The sequence below is a fragment of the Podarcis gaigeae genome (genome assembly GCF_964106915.1).
Source record: "Podarcis gaigeae genome assembly, chromosome: Z".
Classification (NCBI taxonomy): domain Eukaryota; kingdom Metazoa; phylum Chordata; class Lepidosauria; order Squamata; family Lacertidae; genus Podarcis; species Podarcis gaigeae.
In genome coordinates this window covers 10,555,918-10,583,400 of record NC_139691.1, presented here as the reverse complement: position 1 = coordinate 10,583,400, position 27,483 = coordinate 10,555,918, and the positions used below count along the sequence as shown (strand labels likewise).

Genomic DNA, 27,483 nt, shown 5'->3' with positions numbered 1-27,483 from the left:
AGTATAAGGCCAACAGTAGGTGGTCAGACGCGGGTGGCGTTGTGGGTTAAACCACAGAGCCTAGGACTTGCTGATCAGAAAGTCGGCGGTTTGAATCTCCACGACGGGGTGAGCTCCAGTTGCTCGGTCCCAGCTCCTGCTCACCTAGCAGTTTGAAAGCACGTCAAAGTGCAAGTAGATAAATAGGTACCACTCTAGCGGGAAGGTAAACGGCATTTCCGTGCGCTGCTCTGGTTCGCCAGAAGCGGCTTAGACATGCTGGCCACATGACCCGGAAGCTGTGCGCCGGCTCCCTCGGCCAATAAAGCGAGATGAGCACTGCAACCCCAGAGTCGGTCACGACTGGACCTAATGGTCAGGGGTCCCTTTACCTTTACCTTTAGGTGGTCAGAGCCAATGGTTGAAAGCAACAAGGCAGGCAGATGGGGGCTGGCTGAGAACAGGCTGAAGGTAGTGCAGCAGTACCCCATTTGTCCTTGTGAACTTGTCTCCGCTGCTGCTGCTGCTGGCATCACCTGAGACCCTGCCTCAGGTAAGCAGCACCTTTTGAGTGGTAGCACCCTCATTCCTGAGCTCCTTGCCCAAATATGCCCACCAACAAAAAGGCATTTGGAGATGTGACGCTCAAATTATATGCAGTGCTGAGTCCTGTGTAGTTTACTCCTTGCTTGTTTTCTCTTCAGCTGCTTTCTCATCAGACCTCCCTCTCCCTCTCAAGATGCTTCCCCTCCCAGCAGGGGAACAACTATAGGGTCTTGGTTTTTTTCAGAGGTGGAGAACCCTTTTCCCCACACAGGGCCACATATCCTCATGAGCAACCTTCTGGGTGTCAGAGGCAAAAAAGTGGATGGAGTAATATATGCAATGCTTATGTTTGTACTATTGTTTGTTTGTTTTAATTAATTAATTAATTTGTATTCTACCCTTCCTCCCAAAAGAAGGTAGGCTGGCAAACACATACACAACTTAAAACAAAGGCAACAATATTTAAAAACAGTTAAAACATTTTAAAAACAATTATAATTTAAAACATCTAAAAGCAGTTTACAGTAATAAACATTCTCCGACATAGTGTTTCCAGGGTTGCCAGGATCAGGATTATTTGGTCTGCAATTGCCTGGGTAAATAGCAATGTTTTTAAACTCCTCCTGAAAGTTATTAATGATGGAGACAGATGCACTTCATCAGGGAGAGCAGTCTACAAATGAGGGGGCACCACAGAAAAGGCCCTGTCAGGGATCAGGACCACCAGGCAGCTCCATCAATAAGGCCACACCTACTAATTGTAGGATTTGAGATAGTTGGTAGAGGGGAAGTCACCCTTTTAAGTATTTGGGTCCCAAGCCAATTAGGGTTTTAGAGCTCCCATTGCTTGGTCCCAGCTCCTGCCCACCTAGCAGTTTGAAAGCACGTCAAAGTGCAAGTAGATAAATAGGTACTGCTCCGGCAGGAATGTAAACGGCATTTCCATGCGCTGCTCTGGATCGCCAGAAGCGGCTTAGTCATGCTGGCCACATGACCCGGAAGCTGTCTGCGGACAAATGCCAGCTCCCTAAGCCTATAGAGTAAGATGAGCGCACAACCCCAGAGTCATCCACGACTGGACATAATGGTCAGGGGTACCTTTACCTTTAACTAACACCTTGCATTGTGCCTGGTAGCTCATGCGCAGCCAGTGCAGTGCATTCAGGACAGTGCCATGTGGTCCCATAAGGCTGCTCCACCTATCAATATAGCATCTGCATTCTGCAGTAGCTGCAGTCTCTGGACCATCTTTAAGGGCAGCACCACATAGTCCAAGTGGGAGTTCACAGGAGTATGGACAACTGACCCTGGGCATAAGCACTCTTAACCACAGAAGCAATTTGAGAATTGAGTGGCAGCTGGAATCCAGGAGCAGCCTCAAACTACAACCCTGATCCTCCAGGGGTGATTCAATCCCTCCCTACATTCCAGGCTACATTCCAGCAAGACGAAACTCAGATCTTCACGCAGGCAAGCAAACTAGGCTGTGCCAATGCCATATCTTTAAAGCACCGCCCCCCGAAAAACCCCATGGGAAGTGTACTTTACCCCATTCAAAGCTACAGTTTCCTGCACCCATAACAAACAATGGTTCACAGGATTCTTTTTTTTGGGGGGTGTATGTGCTTTTAAAGGTATGGTGCATACTGAACCACAAAGGCATTGTTGCAGCTGAAGTCAATTAAATGCATGGAGCAATGCCAGTGATGGCCTAGGGAGAAGACATGACCTGGATAGTGTCGCAAGGGCCAGATAGAGTGGTCTGGAGGGGCCACACCCATCCCTAAGGCCTGAAGTTCCCCATCTCTACCACATCTGGGGCTGAGAAAAACAGTAGCTGGAGGGAAAATAGTTAAGAACCCATCTGCACAATATGTTCTCCTTTCTTTGGGTGGGGGTGGGGGCAGTTGCTTCAGTCAGCCATCACAGTTATGTTCCTCTTCCTTTAAACAAACCTCAGGCAGGGGAATCCTGCACAGGACCCTGTGTCACTTGTATTTTCAGCTGTGTTTTCAAACACTCTTTCGACCCCCCTGTGACATTTTAATATTGCTGTCAGACTGGTTCTGTTTGTCTTATTTATTTAAATGATTACGGGCTGACGGTGTTGTTTACGTGATTTGTGTAATTCACCTTGAGGGCTCCTTTCATGCCAAAAGCCAGGTAAGAAAGAATAATAAAGAGGATAAGGTCAGATACACAGTGGCAGCAAGCCAGCCAGGGTAAGATCAGGAAGACGATATGCTGATTGCAATATGCTGACTTATCTGACAACCCTCATGGAAACAATGGCCATGTGATTTTGGGCAGGAATTCAGCCCTGCAAAGCCTGCCACACTTAAGGATATGAGGCACCTTATTTCCAATATTTCCTTCTGGTTGTGGATATTCAAGTTTGGTGCAAGTACATTTTGGTGAGAGAACCCCAGCAGAGATTTGAAATCACAAAATATGCAGCAAAGCAAAGTATGGAAATATAGGCTGTAAGACCTTTAAAATATGCACTTCAAATTGAGTTCCAAAGGTTCCCTATTCCCCTAGCATAGAAGAAGAAAAAAAAGACTACATGTTTGGTAAGTTTAAAAATGTGCTTTCCTTTCTTTTTTCATAATCATTTTTATTAAAGTTTTCACAATACAATAAAATATCTAGAACAGATAGAATTGAAAAGACATGAGAGGAGAGAGAGAAAGGGGAAAAGAAAGCAAAAGGAAAAAAGAAAGGAAGGAAGGAAGGAAGGAAGGAAGGGGGAGAGAACAGAGAGATAAGAAACATTAAAGATAAAGAGAGGTGGTTCACCATCATGTTGTGCAGGCATGGCAACTCTAGGGGGCAACTCAGCACCACTGATGACTTCTTTTAGCACCACATTTCCCAGGCACAAGTCTGTGTCTCAGTGGTTTTTATTTTGTCCTGCAACTTTCCCCAGGAAAACTCACATTTCACCATTCAGCAGTAAAACACAGTTTCACCTGGGGAAAGCGGGGAAGCTTGGATACAGAACTTTAAAGCCCAGCACAAAAGGCAGTCTGGATGAGCCCTAAGTGGCAGTCTGCCCTCTCTTCTGAGCTACAGCTTAGGGTTGGCGTGCCATCCCCGAAGAACCTTTACGGTGATCTCCTTGCTATGGATCCAGCCTAATGCCCTTTGTTGTTTAGGATCAGAATAGCGGTTGGGAAGGCACAACCTGAGCCACCTTAAATAGCTCAGTTGTGGAGCAGATTTCCTGTAGCAGTTGTGAGCGTGGTTTTATTTTGAGAGTATTTTCTCAGCTGCTATAAAGTGAGATGTGAATAAACTCAGTGCAGAAGTGAATACGTATAACTAGGATTGCCAGCTTTTCAACTTGCCTGCATAACTGCGCCTCTATTAGCAGTGGTGGCTGGCAGCATTTGGGATGGAAGGCCTGTGCCCTGCTTGCTCTAAAGTCACCACAGTCAGTTCGGGTTTCTCTAGGGGAGCCAGAATTTCTTACCTACCCCAATTCAGTAACGAATAGATGCAGAAGAAGAAAAAAGTACTTGAGGGGTATTCACAAGGATGTGGTGAAGTATTACCTGCCTGGAAAAGAACAGGAAGAGGAGGTTCTGAGAAAAAAGAAGGTGTTTTTATAGGGTTTGGTCAGTTTGTTTTACATATGGCAACTGAGCAGAGTTTATCCTTATATAAATGGAGTACATGGGCCCCCTGCTGTTGACTGTCATTTAAGTGCTTAATAAACCTACCCCACCCCCATTTTTTCAGACAGCACTTTATTAGCTTTCCTTGGAATCCATAAAAAAAATAAAATTGATGCCCCTTTCTCTTACAGTTATGTCGTTTCTTCACCCAAAATGTTACGTGTTGGGGCCTCTGAGATGGTGGTGATTCAAGCCTTTGGATATGAACAAGAGTTTCCAGTCACAATATCTGTGAAAAGCTTCCCAGATAAGCAAACTACTTTTGCCTCTGGTCATGTTCAGTTAACACCTGCCAATAAGTTTCAAGGAGCTGTAACGTTAACGGTATGTAGTACAGCATTTCTGATACATTTATGTGCTTGGTTTATAACAAAGTTGGCTAACTTCAGGCCCTCCAGGCCTCTCTATGTGGCCTTCAGAACTCACCACAGACCTTACCCACCACTGGCCCTGCTTTGTACTTTAAAGCGTTTTTGTCTGGCTTGAATGTGCCTTTGAACTCTAATAATGCCACTTGCTTGCCTGCTTGGAGGACAAAGAAGGGTTATTTGTGTATAGAAAGTCACCTACTGTACAAAAATACATCCATTGCTCCATCCACTTTTGCCTCTGGTCATGCCCACCATTGCAGGGGTGGCCCATCCCATAGATTCATAGCTGAGTGGGAATTTGAACCCTGGTCTCCTAGGTCCTGGTGTTATGTATTGAAGTTCTCACCCTGGCCACCAGGAGTATCGTGTATATAGTTTTCACTCAGGTCCACGCCAGTTATTTTAGGCGGGAAACCCTGGGTTGTTGTTGCTACAATGTTGACAGCCGGCTGCCTATAAAAGCAGGCCGGCTGAGCTGTTTGCTGTTCAGTTCTGTTCCAGCTTACAAATAAAGAGCTGCTTTGCAGAAATCACTGTGTCGTCTGCTATGTCTACCCACTATTTAACACCTAGTACATCAACCTAATCATAAGTCCATACTAGCTCTCTTGTACTCTTTTAATTATTTTTTGTTTGTATTTTTGATTACATGTGCTTGCATGTGTATATAATATAGTTTCCTTATGTTCGTGTGAAGGCTTTGCCCAAAAACATTTTAAAAATGTTTAAATACATAAATCATGACTTAACATATGCAGGGCAATACCCTTGAAACCACAAAATGTATCTGCCACTGTTTTCCTCTCATGGGTTACTCTGGCATGTATGTTTTTAAAACTATTCTCTATCACATTTCTAGATTCAGCCAAAAGATTTGTCAAGCAGAGACCCAAAGAATTCAATTGGGCATGTGTATTTGGAAGCCATTTCTCCACACTTTACAAGAGAGAAGAAAATGCCTATTACATATGAGAATGGTTTTCTCTTTATTCAGACTGACAAACCTGTTTACACCCCGGATCAGTCAGGTAAAGTCAGCTTTCCTTTTGCTAAACACTTGGTGGCAATTCACATTATCCTGATCTTGTTTTATTTAAAAGTCCTAAACATTTTTAACCTATAGCACTGAATCAATTAATAATTCAACTCGTGGTCTTCCAAACGTCTTGTGTGTGTTCTGCTATGTGTCATTGACACAATAGCACAATAATAGTGCAGTAGTAGTAGGTCTCTGTTGCAGAAAAGCAAATACTGTAAATTTCCTTCTCTTGAGTTTGTAATTACTGCATGTGTTACTTTAAACCACACAAGACACTGTTTGTCCAGTGATCTAGCCAGTGATCTCTGTCGAAGTTAACTCCACTCCTACAAGCTTAGCTATTTTGTTGTTTCTTCCAACTTATTGAGACAAGATGTCAGCTACTTTCTCTCTTGCATCTCCTCTCATCCTGTAAGTCGTTCCAACATGAATATATCCTTTGAACTCCAGAAACTGCAAGTGATTATTCCAATATAATTCATCCAAGCTACAAGGTCTGCTAACAGTCCCATATTGTGGCCATTTCCTCCTTATTATCCTTCCACCAGCAGGCGAAAACCTTCCTATTGAGATAATTGCTGGTTCTAAATATGTTTTGATGGATTTTAACTATTGCTTTTAACTTTCTTTCTTTCTTTTTTTAATTGATGTTTTTAAATTTTGGAAGTTGCCTTGAATCTCATCTTGGGAAAAAGGCAAGATATAAATAAAAAATAGAATCCACGCACAGAAATGCAAAGTTTATGTATGGTGACGTCCTGCTACTTAGGTGATGCCTAAGTGTGCATCCTGACTTCCCACTCCCCATGAGTGTAATCCGTCTGGTGATTAATTATAGTTAACATTGGTTGTTGTTGATTGCCATTGCACTGCTGCTGTTGCTGTGTGTGTTTCTTTTGCTATTGGTTGATGGTTTTCTTGTGCTTGTGATTCTATTGATTGGTAGCTGCCTTGGGAAGCCCTAATGGGACTGAAAGTGAGGGAAAGATTTCCTTATAAATAAAGTAAGTTAAACAAACATTTTTACATTACAGTGAAGGTCAGGGTCTATTCTTTGAATGAAGAACTGAAGCCAGCGCGAAGATCTGCCACCTTAACATTTGTGGTGAGCCTAACATGCAGCTAGACACATTTTGTGCCGTGTCAAAAAATATTAATTTTTGCAGTGTGAAATTAGCTTTTGTGCACTTGTGCATATGAGATTTATTAAGGAGCTAGGCAGCTTATTTTTACAAGGGGCAGATGAGAAAAGATGAAAAAGAAGAAGATGGTGAAACCAGTTCTCTTGAAGTATTTGTAAGCTTTTATTAATATTGTATTATGGAACTAATTACTTGACTAGTCAAAAGAGTTTATTGACTCATATTTAACTCTAAAGCATATATGTAGGTGTATGATTGTTACAAGCAATTAGAAAACAAGCAGTTATGCCATAGTGCATGTGAAAAATTCTTTCCTCACATTATTCTGTGTGCATGTGAAAAATTCTTCTGTTTCGAATTGAGGCGGGGCTCAGCTTCATCATTATGCCATGTGGAGTATGGGAGTGATTTTAGCAGGCACCAACAAGTGTATGGGGAAGGTGCCTGCTTGATTTCAATAGGCAGGGAGTTCCAAAGTACACACACTGCCGCACTTTGCCGTTCAAAGCAGTCAAGGAGCACCAGGAATAGTAAGGGACACCAGGTGTCCTTATGTGGCCTGGAATAATCATTTCCGCCAAGAACTTGAATTAGCAGCTTTCACTGAGCAGCTAGGGGAATGCTCAAGCTCTTCATGGAATATAATTGTGCTCTTTCGTTGCTTCATTACAGTCACACCTTGCATTGAAAGCACATGGCTCACCCCAAAGCATCTTGGGAACTGTAGTTTGTTAAGGGTGCTGGGAGCTGCAGCTCTTGTAATAGGTAAGTTACAGTTCCCAGATTCCTTTGTGGGAAGCCATGTGCTTTAAAGTTCATTACAGGTAGTTTAAACATATGGTGTGGGTGTGATAGCCTCGTCCAGCTCAAAAATATCCTAAGTTGGAGATAATTCATTTAAAAGATAGGTAAAAAGATTCAAAAGAGCATACATACTTTGTGGATTTCTATACTTGATTATCCTAAGACATATATGCTATCTTACTCATTTGGATAATTAACATTGTGCCATAGCTGTAAAAGCTGTTTTTATTTTCTGTAAAGGATCCTGATGGAGTAGAAGTGGATATTATCGAAGAAGAGGACGTCACTGGGATTTTATCTTTCCCTGACTTCAAAATCCCACCATATCCTAAGTAGATCTGTTCATATTTTAAATGTTATGGGTTGAATGAAACCTTTCCTTTATTTAGTATGAGGGATGTGTGCTCAGTCAGCTTTAAAATCTTTTTTATATAGCCTGAATATAGTGGATTGATCAGGACTTATCCCATGGTGCAGCGAATATTTGTCACTACTGTCAAATAATTTTGGAGCCTTTACAGGGTAGAGGGGGGTGGGGGTTTCACTATCATTTTACAAATCCATTCATTAGATAAAACCTCTCAAAACTGGAGACCAAATATTGAGTGGAAGGGAAAGGAAGAAGGCTTGTCTCCACTAGTGGTTGATATGATGGGGCAGAGGCACTTATCTGACCACCTGACAGGTGAGTTGCTGCTCATTTCTGGGAAGGTGAGGGGTGAGGTGGTGACAAGCTCAGCATGGTGCAAACACGATGGCTGAGCCCATCCAGCACTCCTGTTGATACTTCTGCACCCTAAAACCCTCCTGACTGCCTTACTCCATCCCATCCCATAATTATTATGATTAATAATTTTATTATTTATACCCCGCCCATCTGGCTGGGTTTCCCCAGCCACTCGGGGCAGCTTACAGCATATATAAAACATAGTAAAACATCAAACATTAACAACATCCTGATACAGGGCTGCCTTCAAGGGCTCCCAGTAAGAGACAGTGATCCACCTGCTGGACTGTCAGGCAGGGGTGGACTTTGGTCTTTCAAATCTCAGCAGCACCCTCTGCAAGTCCAGAATTCGATGTTCCATTGCCTCTTGCATTCTGCTCAATTCACTACATCATAGTTGTAGTACCCACCCACCCCCAGGCTCTGTACCCAGCGAGGCAGAACTGGTTAAAGGTAACCACCCCCTGACCATTAGGACCAGTCGTGGCCAACTCTGGGGTTGCGGCGCTCATCTCGCTTTATTGGCCGAGGGAGCCGGTGTACAGTTTCCAGGTCATGTGGCCAGCATGACTAAGCCACTTTTGGCGAACCAGAGCAGCACACGGAAACGCCGTTTAGCTTCCCGCCAGAGTGGTACCTATTTATCTACTTGCACTTTGATGTGCTTTCGTACTGCTAGGTTGGCAGGAGCAGGGACCGAGCAACGGGAGCTCTTCCCTAAATCTGCCTCTGTGTTAGATAAGGACTTCAGCCCCACCATGACGTCTGCTGCTAGGCTTCTCTGTAGTATAGGCTGAATAAATTTAGTTTCCTGGCTATAAAAATCCACTTGTGGTGTGGTGATGAGCAACAGTGGAAATGCAATTGTGGGGCAGGGGAGTTGGACCATTTCTCCCAACAAAGTCCCAGCAAAATCTCCCCTGAGCCATTCTTTGCACTGCGAGGGGCTTCTGTCCAGTGTCCTGTTCTCTCAATGGTAAACCAGGTGCCTATGGGGAAACCAGGAAGCAGGACCCAAGCACAAGAATATTTCCCCCTCCTCTGGTTTCAAGAAATGGTATTCAGAAGCTGCCTTCAGCTGTGGTGTTTACAGAGCAGAGGTTTCCAACCTTTTTGAGTCCATGGCTCCCTTGACCAGCTACATTCTTTCTGTGACGCACCATATGGGGAAACATGCATGAGCCTCAGATGCCCTGTTATGTCACCCCTTGCCTGCAGAGCTGGCACCCCCTCATTCCTTTTTGAACACCCTCCCTTGGGGAGTGTTCCCTCAGCCTCCTCCCTTCTTCTTGCCAGTCTTCCGGGCAGCTCCCGCAGTTGCTCCTGGTCTCTGAGCCATGCCCCCTGCCCCAAAGAGAGGTGCCTCCTCACACTGACCCACTTTATTCTGAGGCCACCTCAGCTCCTGGCAATCAGCACCCCCTGGCCAGCCCCAGAGGCACCATTTGCCTGGGGAGCTTGTTGCTAGAGCCACTGTAAGCATCTGGAAGACAGAGAAGCAAGAGGGCATCAGAGGAGGGAGGGAAGGAAAGAGGGATGGAGATCCGTGTTGCTCGCAGCACACCTGACCATCATTCAAGGTGCCCCAGGGTGCTACGACACACTAGTTGAAAACCACTGAGAGCATAGATATTATGGCTAGTCGCCACTGATAGGCCTCTCCTCTTATGAATTCGTTTAACTCTTTTTAGAAGCCATCTTGTTTGGTGGCCCTTACTACAAGTTCCATAGTTTAACAATGCATAAATAGCAGCTTCAGTGGAGATTGTTCCATTAGGGGAATGGGAACATCAGTCTACCTGCCCTTACCCTGCCTTACCTGTTTACCTTAAAAGTAAAGGTAAAGGGACCCCTGACCGTTAGGTCCAGTCGCGGACAACTCTGGGGTTGTGGCGCTCATCTCGCTTTACTGTCAACCAATCCAGAGAACAGCATTGTCTGTCAGCTCCCTCCTCCTTAGTGTTATCCCTTGAGGAATTCCACATGGAGGAGGATGGAGACAAAACTAGAATTAGTTGACACATTGGCTCTAGCGATACCTACTTTTGCCCCCCCCCCTTTCCACCTGCTTTCCACCCTACCAGTCCCACAGAACAGTTTTAAGGGGAGGGACTTTGGTTGGAACTACAGCTGTGAGGAAAATACAGTGGTACTTCAGGTTACATATGCTTCAGGTTACATACGCTTCAGGTGACAGAGTCTGCTAACCCAGAAATAATGCTTCAGGTTAAGAACTTTGCTTCAGGATGAGAACAGAAATCGTGCAGCAGTGGCACAGTGGCAGCAGGAAGCCCCATTAGCTAAAGTGGTGCTTCAGGTTAAGAACAGTTTCAGGTTAAGAACAGACCTCCAGAACGAATTAAGTACTTAACCTGAGGTACCACTGTACTTTGATTCTTCTTCCCTGACCACTGTGGTCTTCCTGGAACTCCAGCTTCACCTTGATTGCTGTTTAGATTTTTTTAAAAACCATGCATTTTAATGTCACCTGTGCAGTTAACATCACATCACATCTCGTTTGGCCCTTACAAAATCCCTTAAAGATACAATAAAGGGGATGTGCAGCACTCTCAATGTGTAGTGGTACCTCAGGTTAAGTACTTAATTTGTTCTGGAGGTCCGTTCTTAACCTGAAACTGTTCTTAACCTGAAGCACCAATTTAGCTAATGGGGCCTCCTGCTGCCGCCGCGCCACCAGAGCACGATTTCTGTTCTCATCCTGAAGCAAAGTTCTTAACTCGAGGTACTATTTCTGGGTTAGAGGAGTCTGTAACCTGAAGCATATGTAACCTGAAGCGTATGTAACCTGAGGTACCACTGTATTTTAAAGGGTGCAAAACATGTTTCCCTTTAGCCCTCTAGGGGGTGCTGGAAATTCATTTGGTGTTTGAAAGCAAGGAGGAACATAACTGGTTTCTTCCTTAAGGAAAAGATGACAGCTCTGTTTTTTTAATGCTGTCCGCCAGCCCTCTCTAATCGCATGCTACATTGCACTGTTTCAGTGTGGTGGCTCAGACTTGACTGACTGCAGTCATAGAATCATAGAATTGTTGTAAACTTCGTTGTGCAGACCCTCCCAAGTGTCCCTATTTTCCAGGGACATCCCTGATTTAGTGAAGCTGTCCTGATTTCTGACTTGATCCCGGAATGTCCCACTTTTCATTAGGATGTCCCTATTTTCATTGGAGAAATGTTGGAGGGTATGGAGTTATCTGACCCCTGAGGGAGATTTTTTTTAAAAAAAAGTTTAATGTTTTGTTATTCTTTTATATATGTTGGAAGCTGCCCAGAGTGGCTGGGGCAACCCAGTAAAATGTGCGGGGTATAAATAGTAAAATTATTATTCTGGAATAGGATGTCCCTATTTTCATCGGAGAAATGTTGGAGGGTATGAATGGGCACGATTTCCAAAAGAGAGATACTAACACTCACAGACCCCCATCTATACATTCATTTAAAGCAGTTTCAAAGCACATGACACAGTCATCGCCTCCCCCCACAAAATCCTGGGAACTGTAGTTTATTCAGGGTGCTGAGACCGCTATCCCCATCAAACAGCGGCAATACTCAGAGTGATTTAACTATCAATCTGTTCCCAGCTTTGAGAGGGTATTGGGGTCTCCAAAGAACTCTCTCACACTTAACAACACCAATGTGGTTCAGTGACTAGTTCAGGGTTGCTATGGTTTTTAGGTCCCACAGCACATTTAGATTTTGGGGCGAGTGGTGTGGGTGCCACCCCCCTGGCAAACTTTTTGCTCCCCCATTCTGCCTGCCATTGCCCTTCCCCAAAACAAAAAGAAATGAAATGCATGCACACAGACTACGTTTTCCAAGCAATCAATGCACAAGCCAGGTCCTGTAGAATTAATCCCAGTGCTGAAAAGCACATAGAGTTGAAAGAGGAAGTGGGCAAGAGAGTCGCCCTTCTAATTTCCTTCTTAAGCTCTGTGTAAATTTCAAAGGATTAAAAGAAACAACTTTCACCATCTCAAAGGAGCTGTGTCTCTCTGTGTGTGGTGAATCAGGTTTTGTGAGTGCAAGGTGAAGACCTCAAGGCAGACCCTCCAAGTATTCCTATTTTTCAGGGACAGTCATGGATTTACAGAAGCCATCATCCCAGTTTCTGATTTGATCCCAGAATGCCCTGCTTTTCCTTAGGATGTCCTAATTTTAATCAGAGAAATGTTGAAGGGTATGGTAGGACTTCCCTATTTTCATCAGAGAAATGTTGAAGGGTATGACAAGGGCGTCGTAGGGCCCATGGTAGGGTTGCCACTTTTGGTTGGACAAAATAAAGGACAGGTCAGGCAAAATACAGGATGGATTTTTTTTGGGGGGGGGGGAATTGGAGGCTAAAAATTACTTGGTGCAGAAACGACTTCAAAGCAATCCATTACAATGGCTTGCACAGTTAACAGCGGTTTATTCAATAGTAAAAAGCAAAAAACAAAAGCACTATAATTTACAACTATAAGAAAAATATTGCATATTACATGCCATAGTTGAGCTTTGTAATGCTAATTGGTTTGATACAAACCAGAATGAAACATCACAGTTGCATAGTGTTCAGCCCAATCAATTGCAAGCTATTTGTAACCTCAAACAATACTGGAAGGGAATTAAGCAAAATTAACATCTTGCCAGTCAGCAAGTCATTCTGTTTTGAGAATATAGTCTCTCTCTCTCTCTCTTTCTCTATTTCACCTTCCTTGTCTACTTTCTGTCACTTCTTGCTGCATTAAGCAGTGGTTTGCCTTCAAATATAATAGGGAATGGAGTTGGGATTTTGCCACAAGACAGGGAAACATATAGTTTGTTGGAGTTTTGGCACATAGGGGCATGGCAGGAGAAACACACTGGCTACTACACGCGCAGCAGACCTCTGCTTGGTAAAACTTTGTAAAGCTATTTGCTTAGAGGCAAGCCTGGAAGGAACTTCACAGTAACAATTCCCCCAATTTCTTGGAACCGATCTGAAACCACAAACATTTGTAAAACGTTACTGAAAGGAAATAAAGTGAAATTAACATCTTCGTTTCTGTAGGTCACCCTCTGTCTGTGCAGTTTTGCAGAGGAGGAGGAACTAAAATACAAAGAAAAAGGTGTTGAAGTCTAAAACAGCACAGAGGACACTTTTCTTCAAAAAGGAAAAGAAAAAGAAAAAGATAAAGAAAAAAAAAAGATGCCCTAGCCTAGCCCATGGGCACAACTTTAGTAGTTAGAGGCTTGACCAGGGAAACTGGGTCCAAATTCCTGCTCAGCCAAGAAGTTCAGTGTGTGGCTTTAAGGCTCCCTTTCCCCATTTTTTTTTTTTTAATTTCTCTTTCTCCCCATAGATTTGGTTATTGGACAATAAAAGCCAAGTATCAAAAGGATTTCACTACCTCTGCCAAAACTGGGTTTCAAGTTAAAGAATATGGTAATGTGGATATTTATATGAATATTAAAAAGCCAATTCACTAATTCTCTTTTTGGGGGAGGTATATTATAATATTCTTTGAACTGGTAATGAGTAAGATGGACATATTTATTTGTTAACTGTTTTTAGATGTCCTTAGATGTTTGTAAATGTTTTGTTTTTAATTGTATTGTTTTGTTGCTCGTGGTTTGCTGCCCTAGGCTCCTTTGGCGGGGGTTGGGGGCAGGAAGAGTGGGATATAAATTTAATGAATTTCATCAGTGGATTAATTTCATGAATGGTTAGGCAGTTGAGGGCTACCATACCTAATTATCTGTTTAAAGTACTAAATGACTTGTGCCCCAAATATCTGAGAGATAACGTCCTACCTTACAATCCCTCTCAGGTGTTAAGATCAGCAGAGGGAGCCATCTTGGTAGTTCTGCTGCCCTCAGAAGTATGGAGGTTAGTGGCCCAAAATAGGGCCTTCTCTGTGACAGCCCCTAAGGCATAGAATTCCCTCCCCACAGAGGCGTATTTGGCACCCTTGTTATGTAGTTTCTGTTTTATGCTGAAGTCAGACATCTTCACCCTGGCCTTTAACACCGTATAGATATACAAATATATAGATTAGCACCCACCTTATCCCCTTGACTACAATGTGTTTCAAACTGTTTTCATTATGTATTTTTTAATTGCTGTAACCAGCCCTGGGTGAGTAAGAAATCTAATTAATAATAAGCTCATTGGAAGCATGTTCTACAATTATGCAAGGAAAACTTCCAGCTGGTTATCAGCATGGAGAGAACTGAGAGAGGACATGATAGCACCTATTAGGACATGATAGCATCCACTGGGTGCTATCTCTCCTAATATGCACATTTTTATAAGCAGATTTGCCTGATATCCAGATATTTGAAAAGCAGCTTCCCATATTTTTGTATGTTATGTTCACTAATGACTGCATTAATAATATGCATACTTTACCTTAATATATGCATCTTTGTATGCATTACTTAATTTGAGAACTGTGTTGCAAAATTCAGAGTAGTGCCAGTTTTTGACGGGTGATTGTTCTTCGATTCACATATTGTTTCAAAAAGTGAGAATCAGGCAAGTTTGCTTCTAAATTTGAACTGAATCAAATTTCTCCCCCTTTCCTGTTCTTAAGCAAGGAGCTGGTCTAAGCACATGCCTCCAAACTCTGGACGGAGGTCTGGTGAAAACAGGTGCTAGCCCTAGCAGGGAATGTTCTGCAGAAATAGATTTGATCTCTTTTATACAGTACTTAAAAGTAAAAGGGTTTAACTGAGCTTTCTTCCACTTCACATTTCAAGCATTGCCAAGCTTCTCTGTCATGATAGAACCAGAAAAGAATTTTATAAGCTCTCAGCAATTTGAACAATTCAGGATCATTATTAAAGCGAGGTAAGGCGGGCTTGTGCATATCGCATTCTTCTTGTTTGTCTTTGGGTTTGCTTTTTAAAAGCAATTATTTTTAATGGGGGGGGGATTTGCAATGTGAGAGTCTTGTCTTGTATCCTCTGCAAAGCTGTAGTGGATTCTGGAATGTAAAACATGGTTTTCTTCCTCTTAATTGTTTGTACTCTTGTTTTCTGCTATAATTGGTTGAAGTTGTTTATCTAACAAAATGTACCGGTATATACCACGTAATTGTAAAGAAAAGGTTATGTTCATCTAACTTCTACTTTGAGTGGACACATTGAAATTTCTAGATCTAAGTTAGTAACGAGCATTAATTTCAGTGGGTCCTTTTTGATTAGGACTAGCAATGGATACAATATAAAACCTCTTAGTTGTTTACATACAATATAAAATATACATTAAAATTGTCAATAAAAATCAAAGTTAAAGAGCTTAAAAGCCCCAAAATAGACTATAATGAATTGTTAAAACATATATTGAAGCTAAAATTATAGCTCAAAAAACATGTTAATCTAACTAAGTTCTACTCAGAGTAGACCCACTGAAATTAATCAACCTAAATTACTCTTGTCAGTTAATTTCAGTGGGCCTACTCCAAGTAGGATTAATGTGACAGAACCCAATGCTTCTGAAATTTCATTCTTTACCTCATTGTGATACACTTTTAAACAAAGAAACAAAACCCTTCTTGTCTGAAATAAATCAGTTACTACTATAAGTTTAGCTCATAGTTTTCTGTGAAACAGTGTCAATAACTGGTGGAGTGGTTTTGTTTTGAACTGTTTTTAATAATGTCTTTTAAATTGTAGTATCTCACCCTGTGGTGTTATGATAAAGGGTGGGTACTAAATTGAAATAATAATAGTAATAGTAGCAGCAGCAGCAATAGTAATAGTAGTGATAATAATAATATTTCTACTTTGCTGTTATTTTCAAGATATTTTTACAACAAGAGATTGGCTAATGCTCAAGTTTATGTCCGTTTTGGAATAATTCAAGGAGCTGAAAAAAAGATGCTTCCCAGAGCATTGCAACGCATTGAGGTAAGGTTGGATTAAAAATAATTACATCAGGCCTCCTGTCACAGTTCCCAGTGTAGCTTCTGAGGTTTAGATCTGTCTCCAGGTTTACCCTGACAGTTACTGAGTGTCAGCATTCCAATTTTAAACTAGTACTATCAAGGGTATAAGGAAAACATGAACAAACCACAAGCTACTTTGGACTGAAATTGAGCAGACAGTACCTCATCACAGAACGGTTTTATCTTGGCTTGAGAAGCCAGGCCACATCAGTTGATGCCTTGTTGATTTTCCATGAAAGTAAGCCGTACTCTAGCAGGACCATGTAACATTTTAAAACAAAACAAAACACATTCGGACCAGCAATTTATTAAAAAGTCCAGATCTTACAGCATGGTCCTTTCAAGCAAGGCTTGTCTCCTACGGCAGTTCAGACGTGGAGTCAAAGGCATCTCTTCCAGTCTTTCTTCTTCCCCATCTTCTTCCTAGCACACCTTGTTCTAAAAGACACTTCCTGTCACTGTGAACCCACATCCTGTCACCACGGCAACCCCTGTCTTCCCACGCTCAGGCTCTCAGATGGGCTAACATGACATTTCGTCATTTTAATGCCTCAATCCCAGGTGAGGCCCTGGCTTGGAAAGAAAGTTTAGCCTGTATTTTCCCAGTGGCCTGCAAGTTTCCCTTCAACACTCCAAATAATCAAAATCCTACCATTTATTAATTTCTAGGATTTGGGGTGTGTGTCCCCAAATCTATAATAATTAATATTTGTATTCACAGTTAATGCTTTTCATTGTTATACCTGAAAGAGCACATTTAAGGGCTCTCCCAGAGGACCTATTTATTGAGCATGCATCCTGATTTGCTTGCACAAAATTTATGTGGCGGTTCGATGATATCTGGACTTTATTGCGCTTTTGTCCTGATTTGCTTGTGTAGCATTTAAACATATTCCTGCTAATTATTCATTCATCCTATGCTTTTTAGTGCATTTCCCAGCAAAAATCTCTGGATTTGTTGTTCCAGGTGCATCATCATCATTATCATGTAAATTTCAGTACTACCCTCAATCAGAGATCACAGGGTGGTTTACAGAAATGCACTTTGTTTGAGCAAACATAATTCTGGTTTGCTGTCAGCTGTGAATGATGGAAGTGCACTTGAATTTTCCTATAGCGAACATGAAACTGTGTGAGGGGATTTTTGTTGTTGTTGTCATTTTCTGGTTGCCACTTCTGCATGTGTGCATGGAAAAGCTACCAATTCTAACACATATGAGAGGTTCACAGTAGACAGCTCACCAGTATATTTTGCCTGCTTGAACTTGAGCTTTTCCTACATCCATGCTTCAAAAGTAAAGGATAAATTTCACTCTTGATGTAGGATGAGGCTGAGAGGGGAGTCTTGTTATCTGAGCAGCCTAGGAGTTCTATATACAGTGGACATTCGGGTTGCGAACATGATCCATGCGGGATGCACTTTCACAACCAGCAGCGTTCGCAACCCGCAGAGCTGCGTCTGTGCATGCGCGGATTGCGATTTGGCTCTTCTGTGCATGTGCAAACCGCCATTTAGCTCTTCTGCGCATGCACAAAGCACAATTTAGCGCTTCTGTGCATGCACGGCTGTCAAAACCCGGAAGTGACCCGTTCCAGTATGTCCGGGTTTTGGCATGTCCATAACCTGAAAAAAACGGAACCTGAAGCGTCTGTAACCCGAGGTATGACTGTACACTGCCAACTCGCATCCTGGAGAAGTCCTGTGCAGTTTGACTTCATCCCCAGAGGTGCACTCTCTTGAAACAGACAAATGGTACCTCATCCATCAGGGCGAGGGGGGCACTTCTCCACCAGTCTCAGTCTGGCTTCTTACCGACAAGCAGTCCAGGAGGTGGCACTGCCTCTCAGCTTCCTCCTCTTTAGGTTCAAAGTTGCCCTTGCAGGACTCAGCAGGAACGTAGATGGGGGGGAAACATAATTTGTTGTATCTGCCTGTTACTAGCTCTGGTGCCAGCTGCTGCTGGGCTCCCTGCCTTATGCTCTACCAGTCCCTAGAAGGCACCAGCCACCATTGGCATCTAGAAATGTTTATGAGGAAGATTGTCTCATAGCAGGAATAGACAACTTGGAACCAACTGCAAACTCTCTCCCAATGTTCTTTTCAGTAATATGTGCATTTTTTGTGTTATTTTCACTTTTATATATATATTATATACAATACATGCATTTTTAATGTGGATATTTTTCACTAACAATACACATTTATGTACATATATGCAATCTGGACACTTTTGAATTGGAGAATTTAAAAACAAAACAAAACCATTTTGGTTGGTGCATTGTTTCAGTGTTAATTAAAATGCAAACCCAACTGAATTTCTCCCCTCATCCCAAATCTCCACTCTTTAAAAATATATAAATGGTTTGACTTGGAAGCCAACCGTTTCCACATTTTAACTAACAGCCCAGTCCACAAGCCACTTAAACATCAGTTACTTGGATTTAAGATGATGCAGACCCGGCTTCCAGCCAGGTCCTCCCTTGAGTGGGTGAGAGTGCATGTCTTTGAACTGCTTCCATTTCCAGCTGCTTCTGGGAACTCAGTTTGAAATATTTGCTATTACTTGGGCAGATGCCAATATATTTTCCAGGCAAGAAAACGTTGGTGTTCTTTAGAATTTTTCATTCTTCAGATCAGCTAAAAATGAGAAACTTACTTCAGAGTTGCCAGGATTTGTAATTCGGCAAACAACTGCCAAATATTTCGGTGCTCCTTTCAGGATTCAGAAGCATTTGTCCCCAAAACTAGGTCAACGAATGAAGTTATTTTTGTTCTTTTTAGTTTAGTGTCCTGATTTCAAAAGTGAATCAGTCAGCCATCCCACTGATGAACACTTTGGTGCTAGAAATGGGTATCATCGCAATAGTGTGAAATGGCTTATGTTGGTACTGTGTTGCAGAATGCTATCCAAGTCTAATTGGTTGACTGTATTGCTTTATGCCAGGGATAAGGAACCCACGGCCCTTTCAGTGTTGTTGTTAAAATTTCTATACCGCCCTTCATCCGAGGATCACAGGGCAGTTTACAACATAGAATATTATTATTATTATTATTATTATTATTATTATCAGCAAACAAAATCAATACCCCTACCCCATTTAAAAGGCCATAGATTGTTTAATTAGCTCAAAGCCTGGGCAAATAGGAATGTTTTTGCCTAGTGTCTAACGATATATAATGAAGGCGCCAGGCAAGCCTCCCTGGGGAGAGCATTTCACAGGTAAGGAGCCACTGCAGAAGAGGCCCATTCTTGTGTTGCCACCCCTCAGATCTCTCATGGCACACAAAGAAGGGCCTCCGGTGGTGATTGTGAGGTCCAGGTCAGTTTGTAAGGGGAGAGGCAGGTCTGGAGGTATTGTGGTCCTGAGTCTTTTAAGGCTTTGTAGGTCAAAACCAGCACTTGGAATTGTGCCCAGAAAGTGATTGGCAGCCAATGCCATTGAGCCAGGATTGGCAGTATATGCTGCATTCAACTAAGTTATATTCAGATTGGACTCCCTGAAATTAGTGGATCTATTCACCTTACAAGGCTACAGTTCCCAGAGTTCCCTGGAAAGAGGGTTGTACAGTAAAAGCACCCTGAGAATTGTATATAGATGAGGGGGAAAGGAGTTCTCTCAGCAACTCTCAGCATTTTTTAGCAAACTACAATTCCCAGGATTCTGTGGGGGGGGGAAGCCATGATTGTTTAGAGTGGTATGATACTACTTTAAATGTATAGTGCAGATGAAACATAACTGTATTTTTTAAAAACCTCTTTGAAATCATTGGATGAAAGGTGGTATAGAATTTTTTTGTAAATAAAATGAATAAAACTGTCTCTGTGCCTCGATAGTTTCTGATACTGTTATGTATCTTGATCATCAGATGGAGAATGGATTAGCAGAGTGCAATTTTAACAGCAAAGTAGCTGTTGGTGAACTAGGTTACGGCAGTCTCCAGGAACTTGATGGCGCAATACTTTATATTGCCGCTTCAGTGCTGGAATCCACAGGTAATTATCTCACATTCACACACACACACACACACTATCTCTGGCCCCACTTATGTCATATTGTGTGACCAATGCTTTTTTTCTAGGGGGACGCAGGGGGAACGCATACCCCTAAACATTTTGTGAATCTAAGTTTGGCCTCATTGAGGGGCAGTATTTCAATATGAGCAGGAAAATGAGAGTATCCCTAGACATTTTTTGGGGGGGGGAGCACTGGGTGTCACCACACTTGGAATACCATGTTCAGTTCTGGTCTCCTCATGTCAAAAAGGATAGTATAGAGTTGGAAAAGTTTCAGAAAAAAGGCAACCAAAATCAGCAAGGGGGTGGAGCAACTTGCCTCTGAAGAAAGGTTGCAATATTTGGAGCATTTTTGTTTAAAGAAGAGTAAGGGGGAACCATGATATAAATTTACTATCTATTTATTGCATTTGTTAATATAGACCACTTGATATATACAACTTTACTTGTAGTAAAACCTCTAAGTTGTTTACAAGAAATATTTAAATTATCAATAAAAGCAATATTTCTTAAACCAACCAACCAACCAACCATGAACGTTCATTTATTTGCCAAAATTCATACTAGAATAGTTATTTATTTTGTTCTAAACAAAGCTTATTTCTGAAAGAAACTCAGGATGGCTAACATGACACTGGTGTTTTTTTATTATTATTCAGTCCTTTTTCTTACAAGAAACATTTATTTTTTTTGCCAGGTGGCCATAGCGAAGACAGTGAACTTTTCAGTGTCCATTATGTTCTGTCACCTTACAAACTCAATTTGGTTGCTACTCCTCTTTTTGTGAAGCCTGGACTCCCCTTCTATATTAAGGTTGGTTAACATGACTAAAGGAAATGCACAGTCAGCGGAATTACCATACTACGCTAATAACAACATCGTGAGATCCCTGCTCCCATGCAGCATCTACTCCTTCAAAAGAAAGAACATTAGTTTGTGTCCAGATGAGGGGGCTTAAAGATGTAAATTGATTGTTCAGAGATTGCCAGCTGATTACCAGTAACAGGATCAAACAAACACAACTTAATTAGATTTCCCCCAGAAAAATTAATTTCCTTGTTTTCCTCTTCCCTCCCCACCACCTGCCATATCTTTTTAGATTTTAAGTAAGAGGGCAGGGACTGTTTGTTTTTTTAATCAATTTGTAAGCCACTCTGGGAGGTTTTCCAGCTGAAGCGAACAGTATAAATGCTTTGAATGAATGAACGAATGAATGAGAATGGGTAAATCCAGATTAAATGAGGAACGAATGCAGGCTGGCATAGTGTTATTTTATAAAGTGCAGGTTTGGCACATTTTCCTTTAAAAGTGAACTAAATAAAATTTATCCCTCTTTTCCAAATTGGAGAACGTTATATGGTAGAACGTTATTATTTGGTGTGATAGTGAGGAAGAAATGTTCCCAAATAAATCCACTTAGTTTGTGCAAATATTTGTCATCTCTCTCCCCACCCGGTTCTGTTTGGTGCCAGTGTTTCATCTGGCTGCTGCTCCTTTGGCAGATTTTCCCTTGATGCTGTTTCTTCGTGCTTCCTGGTCACATGGGTTGGTCCCATTCAGTCAGGGATCCCACGGCAGTGAACAGGATGGCATCACAGCACCACATAGCCAATCATATTTGGCTATGTGATAGCAGGACTGAGGGCAAGTGATGGCAACCGAAAGTGAAGGCAATATACATAAATAAGCAAACATTTACTCAACAATTATTATTATTTTATTATTATTTACTTAATTTGTATACCACCCTATATCCATAGGTCTCATGGTGGTTCACAACAATAAATATGCCAAAAAATAATTGAAAATGGATGTTAGTTTTGACACTGCTGTCATTGCCTGTGAAAAACTGTAGAGGGTTTCAGCTCAGATTTACGACTGAACTGGGAATCCCTTGATTTTTTTATATATGTGGTAACAGTTACCTGTCTCTGATTTCTAATAATAAAAGAATACTGATATTTTGTACAAGAAAATGGTTTAAAACGTGGGTGATGTGCCTCAGGCCTGTGTGTGTGTGTGTGTGTGTGTGTGTGTGTGTGTGTGAGAGAGAGAGAGAGAGAGAGAGAGAGAGAAGCGAATGTAGGCCTCTAAGCCTCACTATCTGGCCCTCAGATTCTCCCCAGGTCACACCTTATCTGGCTGTGCTTCATTCCCTTGTTGTTTACCTGTACAGACAGTAGAGTTCAGCAGTAGTAAGAATATTAACAATTTTATTTGTTTAGCTGTAAGCCATAACATTCACAGCAAAGCCAAAAATTTGGCTCTTACTTTACTGGCAGCTAAATCAAATAGAGATGCATGCAAGGTAACATAATTTTCCTTGTCCAATAGCAGAGTGCACACAAAATCACTTGATGTTATGATCCCCACTCCTGGCTGCGGCTATTGTAAAGGTAAAGGGACCCCTGACCATTAGGTCCAGTTGCGGACAACTCTGGGGCTGCGGCGCTCATCTCGCTATACTGGCCAAGGGAGCCGGTGTACAGCTTCCGGGTCATGTGGCCAGCATGACTAAGCCGCTTCTGGCGAACCAGAGCAGCTCACTCAGACAGATATTTATGTAGAGGACACTGAGTGATGTAGCGAGCAGAACGACACACAAAGAAATGGTGCCCCAAAGGCAATTCCTTATAAACACCATTCGGAAACACTGAGGGCATAACACCAAGTCTTAATTTTGTAAGACTCCTTTTGCCTGAAGCGAAAGTAATTAATTCCAGATAGCTTTCGGGTGGCTTGTCTTAATACATGGGCACAGCCTAGAAAATCTCAAGGATGACTCAGTTGGTTAGTGCGTGGTGCTGATGACTCCAAGGTTGCAGGTTCGTTCCCCGTATGGGACAGCTGCATATTTCTGCATTGCAGGGGTTGGGCTAGATGATCCTTAGGGTCCCTTTCCAACCCTACAGTGCTATGATTCTGTGGATAGAAGCTTTCTCTCTCACACAAAAATCTTTACCTGAGATTTAGACATTGACTGGATCCTAATCAGTATCAAGTTTTCTAGCAAGTGTATGTAGTACAGCTAACTTGGGGTTTTTGGGGGTTTTTTTTGGAGAATTTTAGGATCGTATGTGTCCGTGTTATAAACTACTCAACAGTGCAAAGGTAAAAATGACACCTGTTGCTCTGCTCAATTTTGTCCCTAGCTGGCCCATGGCCCATGGAAGGTGGCCCTCAGGTTGAAAAGAGGTTTCCCCTCCCTGCTTTAAAAGAAGATTGTATTATAGTGAAATGATTTTGTTTCTGTGCTAATAGGTGCAGGTGAAGGATACGGCAGATGCCCCTGCTAGAAACATACCCATTGTCTTCACGGCTACTGCTTTCAATGAGCAAATGGAAGAGAACGTGTTAGTTCAAGAAGGTGCAGAATCTGGGAGAAGGCAAACAAGCCAGAACGACGGGACAGCTTTATTTGTGGTTAATATTCCTTCTGACTGCAAAGTGCTGGAGTTTCGAGTGAGTTAAATTCTTTTCGGGTTTCCGTTCTTGTACAGGATGTACTTTGAGACTGTATATTTTGGCCTGTGTGCAGCGCATTTGGAACATTCCCCGCCCCGCTTTCTAGTTCAGATGGGTGACCTTGAAAACTGGATTTTTATATTTAAACACAGTGCATTACAACAAAAAATACTATTAAAAAGTATACTGTGTGTGCCCCCCCAATGGAGGGGGAGTGCCTGTCTTAAACCATATTTAGAAACTTGACAGCAAGAGGTGTTGGGAAAATGAGATGTGTTTAATGTTAAGACTTGAACTACAACATTTAATTGATTCATCTGTTATATTGATCATTGGTCTACCTTGTTCAATATTGTCAGTACTGACTTGTCAGTGGCTCTCAAGGCACCCTCAGGTTCCCAGAGTGTGGGGGAAGGAATGGCAGTCATGACAAAATAAGTGGACCCTCAGCTGATAGGAGGTTATCGGAACAAAGGAAGCTGCACTATGCTGAGTCAGACCATTGGTTCATCTAGCTCAACATTGCCTACACGGACTGATAGGGACTCATCAGGGTTTCATGTAGCCGGAACTCTAAGCCCTACAAGGAGTTGCTGGGGTTTGAACCAGGGACCTGCTGCATGCAATGCTTATCTTCTGAGCGAGTGATATTTTCTAGACCTTCCTGCTTGTTGACTTGTACTAGACATTTATTGCCCCTGTGGATTTAATTTCATTTTGTTTCCCATCATTTCCAGATAAAAACCGCAGATACCAGTTTACCAGAAGAAAATCAGGCCAGTGAAAGCTACGAGGCAAAATCATATGCTTCCCTCAGTGGAAGTTACCTGTATATCGACTGGGCTTCAAACCACCAATTGCTACGTGTGGGTGATACCCTTCACATCAACATACACCCATCAAGCCACTATCTGGATAAAATACATCACTATAGCTATGTGGTACGCACAGGGAAAAAAACAACCCACTTGCCTCTTAATGTGTTGTCTTGAATTGCATTGAATTGTCCCTCAAGCTTTCAGGTCTCATCCTGCCATTGCATGCCATGAAGCTGCCACCTCAGCCAGGAGATTTTGGGCGACACAAAAGACCAGCAAATTCACAAGTATTTAAGTCTATCTCTTACTATGCTTTCTTCAGTGTTATGTATACTAAAGCAGAGGCACCAGTGTTGCTTACATATACCTCCTATGGTGCCAACAAAGGGTCTCAGTCACTCATAATGTGCATGAGACCTTTCACTGTTCCTGCTCAGGTCTGCACTGGCTCATTTTCTCCTATGTTGAAACCTCTCCCCCACTTAAACATGCCAACATCTCATTTGCTGCCAGGATTGGACACCCAGCTACCCTTCCATTCTGAATGAGAAGAGAAGTACAAAGAGCTTCTTCTAAGCAGTGGATAGGGGGTTGTATCCAGTACCAGTCTTACTGAGAGTGGATTTGTTGAAGTTAAGGACCATGATTAACTTAGGCCAAATAATTTCCATGGGTCTACTCTGAGTAGGACTAACACTAGATACAACCCAATAGACTTGCCACACAACATGTTGTCTTGTAAATTACCTCCTGCTATGATATGTCTCAGAAAGATACGACACCGTAATAATTGTAGCTCTAGAGCAAGTTACACTCTTCTAACTCTTTGAAATTGCCCTCTTCAATTTCACTGCCAATTACTCTGGCATTTTTAGGGTTTCATCAAGCAAAGCACATTGTTGATTCTCAATGTCAGTTTTGTAGGAAGCTGCCTTATGCTGAGTCCAGTGGCAGAGCTTCATGCTCCGTCACCGGGGCGGGGGGAGCAAGCGGGGGCGGGGCTGGCGCGCGTCCCGGGGGCGTGACATGCCACCTACAGGGGTGTGGTGCATGTCCTGCGAGCATGGCACACCACCTGCGGGGGCGTGGCGCCCAGTGCAGGTGGGGGGGCAGCCGCGATGGCACCCCACCGGGATCATGCTGCTGGGGGTGGTGTGCTCCCCCCACATTCCTCTTCCTCTGCCAGTGGCTGAGTCAGGGCCAAGCCCAGTATCATCTGCACTTATTGGAAGCAGCTCTCCATGTTTCAAGCAGGGTTCTCTCCCAGTCTTCCCTGGAGCGCTCTCTCTCTCTCTCTCTCTCTCTCTCATCCAAAGCCCATTGTTTATAACTTAGTTCCTTTCCTCCTTTCCTTTAGATCTTATCCAAAGGGAAAATAAAAGCCCACGGGACTCAGGAGAGAGTTAAAGACTCCACTTATCAAAGTCTAAGATTTCAGCTAACGAAGGAAATGGTCCCTTCAGCCCGCCTACTTGTCTACTACATAGTTACAGGAGAGGGAGCTGCAGAGTTGGTAGCTGATTCAGTCTGGTTAAATGTAGAACAGAAATGTGGAAACAGCCTTGAGGTGAGTAACACGTAAGGGGTTGGTGACACTGACCAGTTTGGTTTCTCCCATTTTTCTTCTCACTTTTCTGAACACTTCCCCACATCACTTTGCAATTTATTTCATTGCATCTTTAAAAAAGATTAAAATTGTCCTCATGAAAAATTTTATGAGAACACCTTTTTCTAAAGCAACATTGCCCAAAAGCACATTTTTTCAAAGTAATCTTGCAAAAAATAATAATGCATTTTAAATTCCCCACCTCCAACTAATATATGGATTTATATGTATGCTGAACCCCAGTTATGTATGTATGTATGTATGTATGTATGTATGGCCTTTCTCCCAGAACTAGGACTCAAGGTGTGCTACCTGGGGGGGGGACGACTAAATTTCAAACCTTAGAGGAGTGTGATTTTCTCCATTGTGTGTGTGTATTTTTTTTTTAAATGCACATACTTTAGAGAAAACTGGGACCCAGTTAGGTACCATTGAAATAATGGATTTCCTTTAGTGAATCCTCTTTTTCCCTCTCTTCTCCTATATAGGTTAAATTGTCAACAAGTGAAAGGTCACACAGCCCAGGAGATTCCATTTTGCTTTCTTTGAAAACCCAGTTTGACTCTTTGGTTGCTTTGTCATCTATGGATGTGGCAATCTACGGCATCACAAGATCGAAGACAAGGCCCATGGAAAGAGTTGCGTACTTGTGCTCCAAACAAAACAAAACAAAAACCTGTTTGCATTGTGTTACACCAGGGGCAGGGAACCTTTCTCAGCCCAAGGGCGTCAATCCCTCAGGGGCCACCTTCCGGGGGCACACATGCCCATGGTGGGCAGAACTGTGAATATAAATGTTAACTTCATGCAGTAGTCTAGTTACTACACACATTCACATACCTCTCTCTAGCTAGACAAATAAGGAGCATTACCAGAGCTCAAGGAAACATTCCGGCCAGGCAAAAACACTCAAGGAGGGTGCAAAGCAGGGCCAGTGGGTAATCTGACCTTGGGAGCGGGTCACATTCGGCTCCAGGGCCTGAGTTTTCCTACGTCTATGTTTCATATTTACAGCATGCGTATTTTGACAACGAATATATAATATTTGAATAAGTTCATTTAAATATACAGAATGTAATATTGTTTGACTCCAACTCTCATTATCTCTGACCATTGGCCATTGTGGCTGGGGCAGGTGTAAGTTGAAGACCAATGGTAGTAGATGATGTGAGTTGTAGTCCAGTGACATGTGGAAGGTCGCAGGTTCCTCATCCTTGTTTTAAATTACAGTGGTACAGTGGTTTTAAATTACAGGTTACATACGGTTCAGGTTACAGACACGGTTAACCCAGAAATAGTACCTCGTGTTAAGAACTTTGCTTCAGGATGAGAACAGAAATCAGGCTTCGGCAGCGCAGCAAC

General features: G+C 42.5%; 1 protein-coding gene across 2 annotated transcripts in view; it reads left to right on the top strand.

The window, feature by feature from the left end:
• Positions 1-27,483, top strand: part of C5 (complement C5) — a 72,660-nt gene that overhangs the window by 594 nt on the left and 44,583 nt on the right. For both annotated transcript variants that reach the window (XM_083721582.1, XM_083721581.1), the window contains exons 2-14: positions 4,337-4,529; positions 5,436-5,604; positions 6,650-6,720; positions 7,802-7,893; positions 13,628-13,710; positions 15,027-15,117; positions 16,073-16,178; positions 20,085-20,211; positions 20,930-21,045; positions 23,494-23,694; positions 24,435-24,638; positions 25,873-26,082; positions 26,610-26,759. In XM_083721582.1, the coding sequence (XP_083577708.1) occupies positions 4,337-4,529; positions 5,436-5,604; positions 6,650-6,720; positions 7,802-7,893; positions 13,628-13,710; positions 15,027-15,117; positions 16,073-16,178; positions 20,085-20,211; positions 20,930-21,045; positions 23,494-23,694; positions 24,435-24,638; positions 25,873-26,082; positions 26,610-26,759 (1,813 nt within the window). The remainder of the gene's footprint in view (positions 1-4,336; positions 4,530-5,435; positions 5,605-6,649; positions 6,721-7,801; positions 7,894-13,627; positions 13,711-15,026; positions 15,118-16,072; positions 16,179-20,084; positions 20,212-20,929; positions 21,046-23,493; positions 23,695-24,434; positions 24,639-25,872; positions 26,083-26,609; positions 26,760-27,483) is intronic.